The 17,605-nt window shown below is 40.8% G+C and overlaps 1 protein-coding gene across 2 annotated transcripts in view; it reads left to right on the top strand.

The window, feature by feature from the left end:
* ass1 (argininosuccinate synthase 1) overlaps window positions 1–17,022 on the top strand; it is a 79,022-nt gene extending 62,000 nt beyond the window's left edge. The window contains exons 12-15 of one of the 2 annotated variants that reach the window (XR_012405858.1): window positions 3,960–4,091; window positions 7,816–7,972; window positions 13,624–14,061; window positions 14,379–17,022. Coding sequence is in view for 1 of the 2 variants with exons in the window: in NM_001004603.1 (NP_001004603.1) it covers window positions 3,960–4,091; window positions 7,816–7,972; window positions 13,624–13,689; window positions 14,747–14,801 (410 nt within the window). In the remaining variant the exon portion in view is untranslated. The remainder of the gene's footprint in view (window positions 1–3,959; window positions 4,092–7,815; window positions 7,973–13,623; window positions 14,062–14,378) is intronic. The other variant, NM_001004603.1, reaches the window with a different exon arrangement.
* The last annotated feature ends 583 nt before the right edge of the window (window positions 17,023–17,605 follow it).

Raw genomic sequence — 17,605 nt, 5'->3', positions numbered from 1 at the left:
TCTTATTCGCAGCTATATATGTACAGTTGAAGACAGAATTATTAGCACCCTTTTGGTTTTAATTTTCTTTTTTAAATATTTCACAAATGATTTTTAACAGAGCAAGGAAATGTTCACAGTGTGTCTGATAATATTTTTTCTTCTGGAGAAAGTCTTTTTTGTTTTATATCGGCTAGAATAAAAGCAGTTATTAGTTTTTTAAAAAACATTTTTGGGACAATATTATTAGCCCCTTTAAACTTTTTTTTTTCCGATAGTCTACAGAACAAACCATCATTATACAATAACTTGACTAATTACCCTAACCTGCCTAGTTAACCTAATTACCCTAGTGAAGCCTTTAAATGTCACTGTAAGCTGTATAGAAGTGTCTTGAAGAATATCTAGTCTAATATTATTTACTGTCATCATGGAAAAGATAAAAATAAATCAGTTATTAGAGATGGTTTTTTAAAACTATTATGATTAGAAATGTGCTGAGATTACAGAAATTGGGGAAAAAAATAAACAGGGGCGCTAATAATTCTGACTTCAACTGTGTATGTATATATATATATATATATATATATATATATATATATATATATAATGTATGTAGATGTATGAGTGTATAAGTGTGTGTGGTGTATGTGTTTGTGTGAGTTTTTAGTTATGTGTATGTTTATAGAGTGTGTGTGTTTATAGATATGTGTGTTTGTGTTAGCACCATTGCTTGCAGCCGTTTCTCCTCTCTTTAGTGTGTGTGTGTGTGTGTGTGTGTGTGTGTGTGTGTGTGTGTGTGTGTGTTTAATCCGCTCTGTAATCTGTGCATCTGTAACTCTGACAGTGTTGTTATCAGATTCTCCTGTAAATCCCACACACACACACACACACACACACACACACACACACACACACAAACACACACACACACACACACTCCGCACGGCTCAGATTCCAGCCATTTGCAGGACTCTAGCAAAGCCTCATCTGCTAATTGTTGTTTTGGGCGATTCTTGTTTCTGTGCCTGCAGGGGACGGACGGATGAACGGGGATGCTTTTACACACACACACACACACACACACACACACACACACACTCTCTCTCTCTCTCTCTCTCTCAGAACTCCCAGCTTTGGGTTTCTTGAAGGAATGAATGAATGACGGCTTTAATTATAGTCAGGCTCTTCTGCTCAGCAGGACTCGATTCAGGACTTTGTGCTGGGGGAACTCTAAAATGCTGGGTTGTTTTGAAATGTGGACAACTGGGTTAAAAGCATGATTTATTTAAATGTGTAAAGTAACGCCACATGCAGTCAAATATTGACAAGTCCAACACTGAGTTCATTATTAGATTAAATGTCTATTATACTTCATAACCCAACTATCCATATTTGACCCAGCATTTTCAAGAGTCTTGTAAATCAAATAGACTGACTGATTCCAGATCATTTAAGAGCTACATAATAGTTAATTATAAATCAATATATTTGCATTTTATATAACTGTACTACACTTTTAATACATGACTGTATATTCATTCATTCATTCATTCATTCATTCATTTTCCTTTGATAGTCCCTTTATTAATCAGTGGTCACCACAGTGGAATGAACTGACAACTATTACAGCAAATGTTTTACCCAGTGGATGCCTTTCCAGCTGCAACCCAGTACTGGGAAACACTCATACATATGCAAACTCATATACCACAGCCAATTTAGTTCATTAATTTCCTTTTAGCGCATGTGTTTGGACTGTGAGGGATACATATATATATATATATATATATACACACACACACACACACTCACCGATCACTTTGTTAGCTACACCTTATTGCTTTGGACCTCTTTTACGTTCAGAACTGCCTTAATCCTTGGTGTTGTAGATTCAACAAGCTACTGGAAATATTCCTCAGAGATTTTGCTTCATATTGTCATGATAGCATCACACAGTTGCTGCAGATTTGTCGGCTGCACATCCATGATGCCAATCTCCCGTTCCACCACATCCCAAAGCTGCTCTATTGGATTGAGCTCTGGTGACTGTGGAGGCCATTTGAGTACAGTGAACTCATCGTCATGTTCAAGAAACCAGTCTGAGATGATTGAGCTTTATGACATGCTGCGTTATCCTGCTGGAAGTAGCCATCAGAAGATGGAGACACTGTGTTCATAAAGGGATGGACATGGTCAGCAGCAATACTCAGGTAGGCTGTGGCGTTGATGCTCAATTGGTACTAATGGACCCAAAGAAAATCTCCCCCACACCATTACACCACCACCACCAGCCTGAACCGCTGATACAAGGCAGGATGATTCATGCTTTCAAATTCTGCCCCGAGCATCTGAATGTGTGAGCAGAAATGGAGACTCATCAGAGCAGCAACGTTTCTCCAATCTTCTATTGTGCAGTTTTGGTGAGTCTGTGTGAATTGTAGCCTCAGTTTCCTGTTCTTAGCTGATAGGAGCGGCACCCGGTGTGCTCTTCTGCTGCTGTAGCCCATCCGCCTCAAGGTTGGACGTGTTGTGTGTTCAGAGATGCTCTTCTGCAGAGCTCGGTTGTAACGAGTGCTTATTTGAGCTACTGTTGCCTTTCTATCAGCTGGAGCCAGTCTGGCCATTCTCCTCTGACCTCTGGCCTCATCAACAAGGCATTTGCGCCCACAGAACTGCCGCTCACTGGATATTTCCTCTTTGTCGGAGCATTCTCTGTAAACCCTAGAGATGGTTGTGCATGAAAATCCCAGTAGATCAGCAGTTTCTGAAATACTCAGAGCAGCCCGTCTGGCAGCAACAACCATGCCACGGTCAAAGTCTCTTAAATCCCCTTTCTCCCCCATTCTGATGCTCGCTTTGAACTGCAGCAGATCCTCTTGACCATGTCTACATGCCGAAATGCAGTGAGCTGCTGCCATGTGATTGGCTGATTAGACATTTGCATTAATGAGCAGTTAGACAGGTGTACCTAATAAAGTGGCCGGTGAGTGTAGCTCCTGTGAATGAAAATATTGCAATGTCACATTTTTACAATATCGCACAGCCCTAATTTTCAGCATCATTACTTTAGTCTTTACAGTCACATGATGCTTCAGAAATCAGTATAATGTATTGATCAGACAAGACCCAATCTTTAAAAAAAAATCCAGGATCATATGTATAAAAAATCCAGGATTATTTGCATAAAGCTTGTAAAGAAAGTCTTGTAACACACACTATCATTCAAATGCTTGACGTCAGTATATATTCTTAGGAAATTCAAACTAGCAATACAGACAATTCTGCTTTGCATGACTGGAGTAAACTCTGCTTATCTGTGCATTCAGTAGATGTGTGTGTGCGCGTGTGAGGGTGAATCTGGCCTGATGGACAGCAATGCGTTTGTGTGTCTGTGTGTGTGAGAATCTGTGGCCTGATGGACGTGTGAGTGATCAGTGTACGCAGGACCTCTCCTGTCCTTCATCATCTGGTCTGTGACCTCTCAGACAGGCGACTGAAGGCTTGATTTTCTGTGTGCCAGACCGGCGCTGTAAATTACAGACTAGAGTGAATCTGACCAGCTTCCAGTGTTGCTCATCAACACCTGCTGACAGGCAACGTTTCACTAGGAAATCTGCTCAGACAATGCTGGAAGTGCTTCATATCTGGATTAGCTGCCAATAGCTGTGCTTCCATCCATATAGGCAGATTAGATAAATGTGCAAACTGGAATAAGGCATAAAACATTCGTGAATAACGCAGCGTTTCCAGTCAATGAGGAACACAAGCATCCTGCTGCTCCTGCACAGATATCACTGAGAGAAGTGGAGTTTGCTGCTCTGTTAGGATTGGCCACTGTGGTGTTTGTTCTCTAATAAATCTTTTATTGAATTGTTAATGAAATAAAGTATTTCTGGAGTGATATTCTAAAATGTTCGTAAAGCAGGTTGTTGAAGCTTATCTAGTGCTGATAGTCTATGTGCTGCTGTGTTTTTGAGGAATCTACGAGACTCCTGGAGGAACGGTTCTCCTTCAGGCTCATCTGGACATCGAGACCTTCACTATGGACCGAGAGGTGCGCAAGATCAAGCAGAGCCTCGGCATCAAGTTCTCTGAGCTCATCTATAACGGTACAACACACAAAACATAACACAACACAGCTTTTGTGGAAACAGCACAGGGATTATCTGTCTGTCTGTTGTTCTGTCTCTCTTGTTATTCTGTCTGTTTTTCTGTCTGTCTGTCTATTGTCTGTTCTTCTGTTTGCTTTTTCTCTTTGTCTGTTTTTCTATTTCTCTCTCTGTCTATGTCTATTTGATCTGTCTGTTGATGTTCTACTGTCTGTCATCTGTTTTTTCTCTTGTTCTGCCTGTTTGTCCTTTTCTTTTTGTCTGATTGTTTTTCTGTCTTTTTTCTGTTCTTCTATCTGCTGTCTATTTGTTGTCTTCTGTCTGTTGTCTGTCTGTCTGCTTGTCTGTTCTTCTCTCTGTTTGTCTGCTCTTCTGTCTGTTGTCTGTCCTTCTGTACACTGTCTGTTGTTCTGCCTGTTGTCTGTTGTTATGTCTGTTGTTTTGCCTGTTGTCTGTTGTTCTGCCTGTTGTCTGTTGTTCTGCCTGTTGTCTGTTGTTCTGTCTGTCGTTCTGTCTGTAGTGTGTTGTTATGTCTGTTGTTCTGCCTGTTGTCTGTTGTTATATCTGTTGTCTGTTGTTATATCTGTTGTCTGTTGTTATGTCTGTTGTTCTGTCTGTAGTCTGTTGTTAAGTCTGTTGTTTTGTCTGTTGTTATGTCTGTTGTTCTGCCTGTTGTTATGTCTGTTATGTCTGTAGTTCTGCCTGTTGTCTGTTGTTCTGCCTGTTGTCTGTTCTGCCTGTTGTTCTTTCTGTTGTTCTGCCTGTTGTCTGTTCTGCCTGTTGTTCTTTCTGTAGTTCTGCCTGTTGTCTGTTCTGCCTGTTGTTCTTTCTGTTGTTCTGCCTGTTGTCTGTTCTGCCTGTTGTTCTTTCTGTTGTTATGTCTGTAGTTCTGCCTGTTATCTGTTGTTCTGCCTGTTGTTCTGCCTGTTGTCTGTTGTTCTGCCTGTTGTCTGTTGTTCTGTCTGTTGTTCTGTCTGTAGTCTGTTATGTCTGTTGTTCTACCTGTTGTTCTGCCTGTTGTCCGTTGTTCTGTCTGTAGTCTGTTGTTCTGTCTGTTGTTCTGCCTGTTGTCTGTTCTTATGTCTGTAGTTCTGCCTGTTGTTCTGTCTGTTGTTATGTCTGTTGTTCTGTCTGTTATGTCTGTTGTTCTGTCTGTTCTGTCTGTTGTTCTGTCTGTTGTCTGTTGTTCTGTCTGTTGTCTGTTGTTCTGTCTGTTGTTCTGCCTGTTCTGTCTGTTGTTTGTTGTCTGTTGTTCTGTCTGTTGTCTGTTCTGTGTATTTTTCTGCCTGTCCTGTCAGTTGTTCTGTTTGTTGTTTGTTCTGTCTGTTGTCTGCCCTTCTGTTTGTTGTCTGCTGTTCTGCCTGTTTTTCTGTCCTTTTTGTCTGTTCATTTTTGTTTGTCTGTTTATCTATCTGTTCTTTCATTTTGTCCATTGCCTGTTCTTCTGTCTGTTTTTCTCAGTTATTTGTCTGTTGTCTGTTCTTCTGTTTGTCTTTTGTTTTTGTCTGTGTTCATCTGTCTGTTTTTTCTGTTTGTTTGTCTGTTCTTCTGTCTGTATTGTCTGTCTGTTTTTTCTGTCTGTCTGTTTGTCTTGTCTGCTCTTTTGTGTGTCAGTATGTCTGTTCTTCCATATTTTTTCTGTCTGTTGTCTGTTCTGCTCTCTGACTGTCTTTCGTCTGGTATTCTGTCTGTTGTCTATTCTGCTCTCGGTCTGTCTGTCGTCTGGTATTCTGTTTGTTGATCTGTCTGTCTGTCTGTCCATATGTCTGTTTGGCATTCCGTCTGTTTTATGTCTGTTCTGCTTTCTGTCTGTCATCTGGTATTCTGTCTGTTGGTTTGTCTGTCTGTCTGTCGTCTGATGGTCTGTCTGTCTGCGTCTAATATTCTGTCTGTTGTCTGGTATTCTGCCGGTTTGTTGTCTGTACTGCTCTCTATCTGTCTGTCGTCTGGTATTTTGTCTGTCTGTTGTCTGTTCTGCTCTCTGTCGTCTGATATTCTGTCTGTTGATCTGTCTGTCGGTCGTCTGGTATTCTGTCTGTTGGTCTGTCTGTCGGTCGTCTGGTATTCTGTCTGTTGTCTGTTCTTCTCTCTGTCTGTCATCTGGTATTCTGTTTGTTGATCTGTCTGTCCGTCTGTCTGTTTGGCATTCTGTCTGTTTTATGTATGTACTGCTTTCTGTCTGTCGTCTGATATTCTGTCTGTTGGTCTGTCTGTCTGTATTTCTGTTTGTCGTCTGGTATTCTGTCTGTCTGTTGTCTGGTATTCTGCCGGTTTGTTGTCTGTACTGCTCTCTATCTGTCTCTCGTCTGGTATTCTGTCTGTCTGTTGTTTGTTCTGCTCTCTGTCGTCTGATATTCTGTCTGTTGGTCTGTCTGTCGGTCGTCTGGTATTCTGTCTGTCTGTTGTCTGTTCTGCTCTTTGTCGTCTGGTATTCTGTCTGTTGGTTTGTCTGTCGGTCGTCTGGTATTGTCTGTTGTCTGTTCTGCTCTCTGTCTGTCATCTGGTATTCTGTTTGTTGATCTGTCTGTCTGTCCATCTGTCTGGCATTCTGTCTGTTTTATGTCTGTACTGCTTTCTGTCTGTCGTCTGGTATTCTGTCTGTTGTCTGTTCTGCTCTCTGACTGTCAGTCATCTGGTATTCTGTCTGTTGATCTGTCTGTCTGTCCATATGTCTGTTTGGCATTCTGTCTGTTTTATGTCTGTACTGCTTTTGTTGGTTTTTTCTGTTGGTCTGTCTGTCTGTCGTCTGGTATTCTGCCGGTTTGTTGTCTGTACTGCTCTCTATCCGTCTGTTGTCTGGTATTCTGTCTGTCTGTTGTTTGTTCTGCTCTCTGTCGTCTGGTATTCTGTCTGTTGGTCTGTCTGTCGGTCCTTTGGTATTCTGTCTGTTCTCTGTTCTGCTCTGTCTGTCGGTCGTCTGGTATTCTGTCTGTTGGTCTGTCTGTTAGTCTGTCGTCTGGTATTTTGTCTGTTGGTTTGTATGTCTGTTAGTCTGTCATCTGGTATTATGTCTGTTAGTCTGTCGTCTGGTATTCTGTCCGTTTGTTGTCTGTTGTCTGTTCTGCTCTGTCTGTTGTCTGGTATTCTGTCTGCTGTCTGTTTGTCTGTCTGTTTGTTTTCTGTTGGTCTGTCTGTCTGTCTGCCGTCTGGTATTCTGTTTGTACTTTTTTATAATTTTTTGTCTGTATAGTGTGTGTTCGTCTGTCTTTCAGGTGTATTAATGTGTGTTGTGAAGAACAACAGGTCTCTCACACAAACACACACACACTCTCTCTCTCTCTCTCTCTCTCTCTCTCTCTCCTTCTCTCTTTCTCTGTGGTGATAATAGGATTTGTCCCATTAGCGTTTGATTTCGGTGGTTCTGTAATTAAGGTGTGTGTGTGTGTGTGTGTGTGTGTGTGTGTGTGTGTGTGTGTGTGTGTGTGTGTGTGTGTGTGTGTGTGTGTGTGTGTGTGTGTGTAAGGGCCGGGTCCCTCAGCAGCGGGACACACTGCAGATTAAACTCATTACAACATTACAGACTGAGAAAATCAAGAGCTTCAGTGACGTCCCACAGAGAGACGGCTGCTCCACACACCTGTGCACCGCAGAACACACGCACGCACATACACACATCGCTCACACACTGCTAGAGACATCAGGCATAATAAGAGCTCTTGAAGGACTGTGATGCAGTGTGTAGCGCTGGTGTGTTATTAATGCCGTGGTGTTGTGTTTCTCTCAGGCTTCTGGTTCAGCCCCGAGTGTGAGTTTGTGCGCGAGTGTGTGGAGAGATCTCAGAAACACGTGGAGGGACGAGTCCAGCTCTCCGTCTACAAGGGACAGGTGTACATCCTGGGCCGAGAGTCTCCCAAATCACTGTACAACGAGGAGCTGGTCAGGTGTGTGTGTGTGTTTGTTTCTCTATATGTGTTTGTGTCTGTGTGTGTTCATGAGCATGTGTGTGTGTGTGTATATGACAGTAATGATGTCATGTGTGCAGTGTATGACCTCTGACCCCTGTGTGTCCTGAGGGCAGATCAGCTGTTCTCAGATTAGTCCAGATGCTGAGCGCTGCTAATGGCCTCCGCTAGCGTTCAGGGGAATCAGGCGTTTGGTTGCGCTTAAGTGTGGAAGTGTTCGGTCGAGAGGTCAAACCCTGTGCTGTAGCTCGAGGCCACATGACGGCAGACGATCATTATCAGCCTCGAATTACTCTAAACGGGAGACTTACACTGGACTGATCCCATAGGCTGGGGTTTAAGGGCACAGTGTGTCATTTTGGCCACTAGAGGGCGGATATTCACAACAAACAAAGGGAATTTAAAGTCTGCATAAACCGGTAGCTGCAAGTAGTTTTTTTTATATTGTGTCGCAGTTCCTGGAGAAACGGAATATTAAATGTGGAAACAGTGGGCGTGGCTTGTTTTTTTCTCCTGCAAGCTGATTGGATGTAGTTAAGTAGGCGTTTCATTCAGAAAGATGGGGAAAAGGGTTTGGGGGGAGTTATTACAGCCTGACAGACTCCTCCTCACCATTTAGGTTTGATGTCAAAACTGACAGCTGGAGGGGCGTGGTTAAGTATATTAGCCACACCCAATACCTCAGACAGACCTAATCTGAGAAGGAAGTGCAAACTACTTTAATTTCTAAATAGCATGCACAGATGAACAGTTCAAAACTAGCTATGCAACTAGCATTCATATTTAATGACATTTTAATTACCAGTTCAGCTTGTACCACTATAGTTGAGGTCAGGGGCGTCGCTAGACCCCCAGGTACTGGTGCACGTGACCCAGTATAAATTGCAGGGCCCCAGTAAATGCTTTGAGATAGGATTTACTTTATAATATATTATAATATAATATTTTATATTATATTTCATTAATATATTTACTTTTCTATATATATATATATATATATATATATATATATATATATATTTAGTGTATTTATTAATCCCAGAATAAAGACGTTATTCTCTATGTGCAACTCAACCAAGCAACTCAAGCAAACTGAGTGTTTTGCGCAGAAAAAAACATACATGTGCCTCATGCACGGCTCCTGCTTGACACTGACGCGCTGCTCTGCTCACGGTGTAAATCCCAGTTTTGAACGTGCACGCTGAAAAAATAGCAGTGCCACTCATGCGTTGTGAAACCGGCGTAACAGTCTTTTATGCAGAGGTGTCGGCATGCAGTGAGTTTCGCAAGTCGACAAAACAAAGTTTAAATATTATGATGGTGATCTTATTTAGACTAAGCATGGCTCTTGATAGATTTTTTTGAATGAAGCAGAAAGGAGGGATGATGAGTCAGGGAGGTAAGACTTCTAGGCCATGAGTCGGGTCTAAGACAACACACAACAGATAATTCTAAACATCTTTTTCGTATTCTATAGTATTGTCTATAGAATTTAATTATAATGAAATTAATATTCATGAAAAAGATTAAATCATCTTAGCATCACTCCAGTTGTGTCTTTAGAGTTGTTTTTCTGTTACATTTAGGATTATTTCTGTTATTCATTTACAATAATAATTGTATAATAACAATAATACTGTTATTTATTTATAATTATATATACTTTTTTGTTATATTCAGTCAATTTTCTGTCAATATTCAGATTCAGCTGGAAATACGTTATTATACTGAAATAAAATCCCGCCCCTACTAAATATTCAGTTTCAGCTGGAAATACATCATCATACTGAAGAAAACCCCGCCCCCTACTCAATATTCAGATTCAGCAGGAAATATGTCATCATACTGAAGTAAAACCCCGCCCCCTACTCAATATTCAGTTTCAGCTGGAAATACATCATCATACTGAAGTAAAACCCCGCCCCCTACTCAATATTCAGATTCAGCAGGAAATACGTCATCATACTGAAATAAAACCCCGCCCCCTACTCAATATTCAGATTCAGCAGGAAATACGTCATCATACTGAAATAAAACCCCGCCCCCTACTCAATATTCAGATTCAGCTGGAAATACGTCATCATACTGAAATAAAACCCGCCCCCTACTCAATATTCAGTTTCAGCTGGAAACACGTCATCATACTGAAATAAAACCCCGCCCCCTACTCAATATTCAGATTCAGCTGGAAATACGTCATCATACTGAAATAAAACCCGCCCCCTACTCAATATTCAGTTTCAGCTGGAAACACGTCATCATACTGAAATAAAACCCCGCCCCCTACTCAATATTCAGTTTCAGCTGGAAACACGTCATCATACTTAAATAAAACCCCGCCCCCTACTCAATATTCAGATTCAGCTGGAAATACATCATCATACTGAAATAAAATCCGCCCCCTACTCAATATTCAGTTTCAGCTGGAAAGACGTCATCATACTGAAGAAAACCCCGCCCCCTACTCAATATTCAGTTTCAGCTGGAAACACGTCATCATACTTAAATAAAACCCTGCCCCCTACTTAATATTCAGTTTAAGCTGGAAATACGTCATCATACTTAAATAAAACCCTGCCCCCTACTCAATATTCAGTTTCAGCTGGAAACACGTCATCATACTTAAATAAAACCCTGCCCCCTACTCAATATTCAGTTTCAGCTGGAAACACGTCATCATACTTAAATAAAACCCTGCCCCCTACTCAATATTCAGTTTCAGCTGGAAACACGTCATCATACTTAAATAAAACCCTGCCCCCTACTCAATATTCAGTTTCTAACTGAAACTAAATGTTGAGTAGGGGGTGGGGTTTTATTTCGGTAAGATGATATATTTACAACTGAAGCTGAATATTGAGTAGGGGGCGGGGTTTATTTAGGTGTGATGATGTATTTCCAACTGAAACTGAATATTGACTATCCAGCATGATGATGTATTTCTAGTGGAAACTGAATACTAAGCAAGGGCTGGGTTTTATTTCAGTATGAGTACATTTATGGCGGTAAAAATGTTGATTAGGGGGCGGGGTTTCATTTAGCATGATGACTTATTTCCAATTGAAACTGAATATTGAGTAAGGGGCAGGGTTTTATTTGTTGCTCCGCCTCTTATCATTCAGTCTCATTCTAGCAGTTGGAGGGGCGTGGCTAAGCTTATTTTTCTCATTCAGAGTTATCAGATAATGACTGATGTTCCAGAGCAGAAGCAGATGGGCAGATTTTAACTAAAGATTGACAAAAAAAACTGATATTTTTCACAGGATTAGTCGTTCACATTAAGACTAACAATCTGCTTAGCAAAATAGACATTGTCAATTTAGATTTCCTCCAGGCTTTAATGTCTGTGTATAGGTGTAATCGCAGCAGGACAACACTGTGACATTTGTCTGAGATCAATGATGGAAGAAACTGCTGTGTTAATAATAATGATGATGATAACACAGTGTTACGTCATCAGAGAGCAGCAAAATCATTATCAAAAAGTGTTTACTGTAGAGAGCAATCCCAACATGCATATCTTAATATAAAATCCTCAGATTTACACAAAGAAAAGCTGCAGAACATCTAATATAAATATGAAAGCAAAGGTAAATTGTCATCTTGTGTACTGGAGTATTTCTGCTTTTCATTAACCCATTAAACTTTATATCTGATGGCCTTTTTTATTTAATATTTTTTGCAAGGAAAATATGATTATATTATACATCAAAATAAAGAACCAAGCCTCTGCTGTTATACAATAAAAGCTTTTTATTCCATCTTCATGTGTTCATATTTAAAAATCACTCTAATGTAAATAGGTTTAATCAAAAGTGCCAATTTTGTGACAAAACGGAGGAAATTATTATTTTTATTGTATATAGATTTACTGAGTGAACAAATGCTTTTAATTAAATTCTAAAAAGACGATAAGGTACAATGGGTAACAAGAGTCTCATTAGTAAACGTTAAAATCAAAGTAAATGAAAATAAAATAACAGCTGAATGTTATTAATGTTTATGACAATAGCCCCTTTTACACATACAGACCTTTTCGGAAAAATACCGGCAATTTTCCGGAAAGGTCTGTATGTGTGAACAGGCCCTTTTTGAAAACACTGGTAAATTCATTCCGGCTATTTTCCGGAAAGAGAAGTTGTACAATTAGCGGTGATTTCCTGGAATGCTGTGCTGTGTGAACGCAGGAAGATTTCCGGAATGAGTGCGTGCACATCTAGAATTGCTGACGTGAGATGTCTACTCCAGCCAATCAGAACACTCAGGCGCATTCACATCCGTGCTGTTTATAAAAAAATATATATTTGAATATTTTTCCAGACACAATTCTGAAATAAAACCCCGCCACCTTCTCGATATGTAGTTTCAGTTGGACATGTCATCATATTGAAATAAAGCCCCGCCTCCTCCTCAATATTCAGTTTCAGCTGGAAATACGTCATCATACTGAAATAAAACCCCACCCCCTACTCAATATTTAGTTTCAGCTGGAAATACGTCATCATACTGGAATAAAACCCCACCCCCCCACTCAATATTCAGTTTCAACTTTAAATATGTTATCACACTGGAATAAAACCCCCCCCCCCCCCCCCCCCCCCCCCCCCACTCAATATTCAGTTTCAGCTGGAAATTTGTCATCATACTGGAATAAAACCCTGCCCCCCCACTCAATATTCAGTTTCAGCTTTAAATACGTCATCACACTGGAATAAAACCCCGCCCCCTACTCAATATTCAGTTTCTGCCGGAAATACGTCATCATACTGAAATAAAACCCCGCCCCCTAATCAATATGTAGTTTCAGCTGGAAATACGCCATCATACTGGAATAAAACCCCGCCCCCCACTCAATATTCAGTTTCAGCTTTAAATACGTCATCACACTGGAATAAAACCCCGCCCCCCACTCAATATTCAGTTTCAGCTTTAAATACGTCATCACACTGGAATAAAACCCCGCCCCCCTCTCAATATTCAGTTTCAGCTTTAAATACGTCATCACACTGGAATAAAACCCCGCCCCCCTCTCAATATTCAGTTTCAGCTTTAAATACGTCATCACACTGGAATAAAACCCCGCCCCCCACTCAATATTCAGTTTCAGCTTTAAATACATCATCACACTGGAATAAAACCCCGCCCCCTACTCAATTTTCAGTTTCAGCTGGAAGTTTGTCATCACACTGGAATAAAACCCCGCCCCCTACTCAATTTTCAGTTTCAGCTGGAAGTTTGTCATCACACTGGAATAAAACCCCGCCCCCTACTCAATTTTCAGTTTCAGCTGGAAGTTTGTCATCACACTGGAATAACCCCCCCCCCCGCCCCTTCTTCTTATTGGCTATTCATTTAATGCACTTGAGCTCAATCGCTTATATAAAAAAATATATATTTATATGTATATGTGTGTATATATGTATAATTATATATGTTATATGTATATTGCTGTTGTAATATGAGTGTGTGTGTGTGTGTGTGTGTGTGTGTGTGTGTGTGTGTGTGTGTGTGTGTGTGTGTTTAAGGCTGTGTTTATAGTTGTGTTCTCCTGTGTTTGTGCTTGTGTTCTGCTGTATTGATGATGTGATTAGTGTATTGATCATTGATCTGTTGTCATGTGTTGTTGACAGTATGGATGTTCAGGGCGACTACGACCCCTGCGACGCCTCGGGCTTCATCAAGATCAATGCTGTCCGGTCAGTAACACTGCAGAGAGAGAGAGAGAGTGTGTGTGTAAATGTGTGTGTGCGTATGCATGTTTTTTGTGTCCATCTCTGTGTCTGAGTGTATGAGAGAGAGAGTGTGTGTTTGTGTGAAAGTGAGAATGTGTGTGTTTGTGTTAGTGTCTGTGTGTGCGTTTGTTTTTGTTGGTGTGCATGCATGTGTGTGTGAGAGTGTCCTTGTCTGTCTGTGTGTTTTTTGGGAGTTTGAGTGTGTGTGTGTGTGTGTGTGTGTGTTTTGTGTTAGTGTGTGTGTATGTTTTAGAGAGAGTGTGTGTGTGTGTGTAATTTTGCGTTAGTTTGTGTGTTGGTTTGTGAAAGTGCCTGTGTGCGCGTTTGTTTGTGTTGGTGTGTATGTATGTGAGAGTGTGTGTGTGAGAGTGTCCTTGTCTGTCTGTCTGTGTGTGTGTGTGTGTGTGTGTTTTTGGGGTGTTTGATTGTGTGTGTGTGTGTGTGTGTATTTTTGCATTAGTGTGTGTGTTGGTTTGTGTAAGTGCCCGTGTGTGCGTTTGTTTGTGTTGGTGTGTGTGTATGTGAGAGTGTGTATGTGAGTGTCCTTGTCTGTTTGTTTTTGGGGGGTTTGAGTGTGTGTGTGTGCATGTGTGTGTGTTTTACAGTGTGTGTGTGTATATTTTTGTGTTAGTGTGCGTTTTGGTTTGTGACAGTGTCTGTGTGTGAATTTGTTTGTGTTAGTGTGTCTGAGAGTGAGAGAGTGTTTGTGTGTGAGAGTGAAAGAGAGAATTTATGTTTGTGTGCGTGTGTGCATGTGTGCGTGTGTGCGTGTGCGTGTGTGCGTGTGTGCGTGTGCGTGTGTGTGTGTGTGTGTGTGTGCGTGCGTGTGTGCGTGTGTGCGTGTGTGTGTGTGCGTGTGTGCGTGCGTGTGTGTCTTTCAGTGCAAGTATGTGTGTGTGTGTGTGTGTGTGTGTGCGTGTATATATATTGGAGTCTATGTGTGTGTTAGTAAGCTCGTTAAGTGTGTTTGTCTGTGTGTGTGTTTGTGTGTGTGATGGAGTATCTTGTGTGTGTGTTTCAGGCTGAGGGAACACAACCGTCTGCAGGGAGCCGCCCTCAGCAAACACAACGTCTGATAAACACAGCTCATGTGTGTGTGTGATTGGAGGATCAGCAATACACACGTATAATCACACATACAGGGAACGTTGTCACAACGTTCACACAAGGTTTCCTCAACGTTATGAACACAACTCTTTCAGTAACAGCAGCACATTGAAGATTATAGTGGATCCCTGTATAGTGCACTCACTGAACAGCTCATTACAAGACCAGCAACAATCATTCAGTCATTCCCCATCAGCTTAGACCTTTATTCATCAGGGGTCGCCACAGCGGAATGAACCGCTAACTACACACCCATACACACTCATTCTCACACACACACTCATACACTACGGCCAGTTTAGTTGATCAGTTCCCCTATAGCGCATGTGTTTGGACTGCGGGGGATTCCAGAGCACCTGGAGGGAACCCACGCCAACACAGGAAGAACATGCAAACTCCACACAGAAACACAAACTGACCCAGCTGAGGCTCAAACCAGCGATCTTCTTGCTTTGAGGCGAGAGTGCTTACCACTGAGCCACCATGTCGTCTTACTTTTAAACCTTTATAACTTCACTACATAACTATAATGTAGTCATTGAAGTGTCCATATATGGAATATATATAATTGGTCGTTAATTCTGTAGCGCTTTTTACAGTGTAGACCGTCAGAGCAGTTTAACAAGGATGAAGAATACAGAGAATAAAAGCACAGGAGGTCAATAAAAGCTCAAACTCCACCACTTGTCTTAGAATAGTAAGAACAATGTTGAAAATTAACATTCCTTTAATGTTTTTAAAGGTCCTGTGAAATTAAATTGACGTTTTTTTAAATGTTAGTATCAATATGTTAATTTAAAGCATATCCATAATCTAGTGTGCTCTAAGATTCACATGTAGAAGATATAAACCTGATATAAACATCTAAAGCTTGCAGTTTGTTTCTCGTAAAATTTTCTGACCAATCAAATGGTCTTTTGTGTGTGACAAGCCCCGCCCCTTCTTCTTATTGGCTATTCATTTAAAGCGCTTGAGCTCAATCGCTTTTACTGGCTGAGCTGAGGAAAGACAGCACTATTGGCTGTTTTTAAAAAGGGGAGGGGCTTCTATATGCCCCGCCCCCTCTCTTTGTTTTAGTTGAACTTGTCAAATAAAAGCGCACATTTCAAAGCACTTCGAGACCTTTAAATTAGTAAAAAGTGGCATTTAATTGAACGAACTGTACTCTAAGTTAATATTCATTCATTCATTCATTTTTTTGTCGGCATAGTCCCTTTATTAATCCGGGGTCACCACAGCGGAATGAACCGTCAACTTATCCAGCAAGTTTTTACGCAGCGAATGCCCTTCCAGCTGCAACCCATCACCGGGAAACACCCACACACACATTCACACACACACTCATACACTACGGACAATTTAGCCTACCCAATTCCCCTGTACTGCATGTGTTTGGACTGTGGGGGAAACCGGAGCACCCGGAGGAAACCCACACAAAGGCAGGGAGAACATGCAAACTCCACACAGAAACGCCAACTGAGCCGAGATTCGAACCAGTGACCCAGCGACCTTCTTGCTGTGAGGCGACAGCACTACCTACTGCGCCACTGCCTCGCCCTAAGTTATTATTTCTCCAAAATATGCTTAAATGTGCTATCCGCTATTGTCGTCATACTTCAGTTTCTCATCAAATCATCTGACCTATCGGATGTTCTCTGGTGTTAGACATGCCCCGCCCCCTTCTTCTCATTGGCTGTTCATTTGATGCACTTGAGCTTAACCACTCTCACCGGCAGAGCTGTGAGAAATCTGAACGCTGTTGGCTGATTTTTGAATAAGTGAGGAGCTACTGTATGCCCCGCCCTCTCCATGTTTCAGTTTAAATTACGTCAAACATCCAATAAAAAGTGCACATTTCAAAGCACTTCCAGACCTTTAAAATAATAAAATGTGGCGTTTAATAAAGCAAACTATACTCTTTTAGTTATTGTTTCTTCAAAATATGCTTAATTTGTGTTATCCGTGTCATGATTTCTGAACAGATGTGATCATATAATTATCTTTTATGATGCTGAACCCCAAGGAAACCTTCGCTGAATGTTGTGAAAAGGTTCTCTTAAAGTTATGAGTGAATATTCTTCCAGTATCATTAACTCAGTGTTCTGAAATGTTCTGAAATGTTCAGAGAAGATTGAAATGTAACATTCCTGTAATGTTTTCAGAATAATAAAGCGTAATGTGTGATCTAAAGTGCACCTTATTTGTTGTTATTCCACAAAATAAAAGGTAAACAATGAGAAATGTCAAAAAAAAAAAACACAATGTAAACAGTAAACAATGTGTCTCCATATGCGTTTTTATTTATAAGCAAATTCTGCCAAATGAGGTGGATATTTAAAATCACCAAAACAAACACACCCATAACTCAACAGGCCACGCCCCCTTTTGAATATCTGTGCTTAATTGGTGAAGAGACAGCCTCCTTAAGGCTGATTGGCTGCAAGTGTGTTTTCAAGCTTTAACTATAGGAACCTTAACTGAATGTTCATCAGCCAATCAGAATCAAGCGTTCAGCAGACCTGTGGTGCATTCACTTTTTTCCTTCTTATAGTTTTTTATATTCTTATAGTGAACAGAAATTTGGAAACTCTTAAAAGTTTTAGTAAAACGGTACAAGCGCGCTCGTGCTCAATCTGCAGTGAGTTCATATTATTAACCTTGTATATGCATGTCAGATTTAAGTTTTAATTTGTGTCAGCCTAATGTGTGATTTATAATCATGTGTTTGACTTTAATGTTTAATCTGCATCGGAAAGTCATCTGCAGGTGGGGT

This window comes from Danio rerio, chromosome 5, assembly GCF_049306965.1.
Source record: "Danio rerio strain Tuebingen ecotype United States chromosome 5, GRCz12tu, whole genome shotgun sequence".
In the NCBI taxonomy this organism is placed as follows: Eukaryota; Metazoa; Chordata; class Actinopteri; order Cypriniformes; family Danionidae; genus Danio; species Danio rerio.
This window is presented reverse-complemented; position numbering and strand designations above follow the sequence as displayed.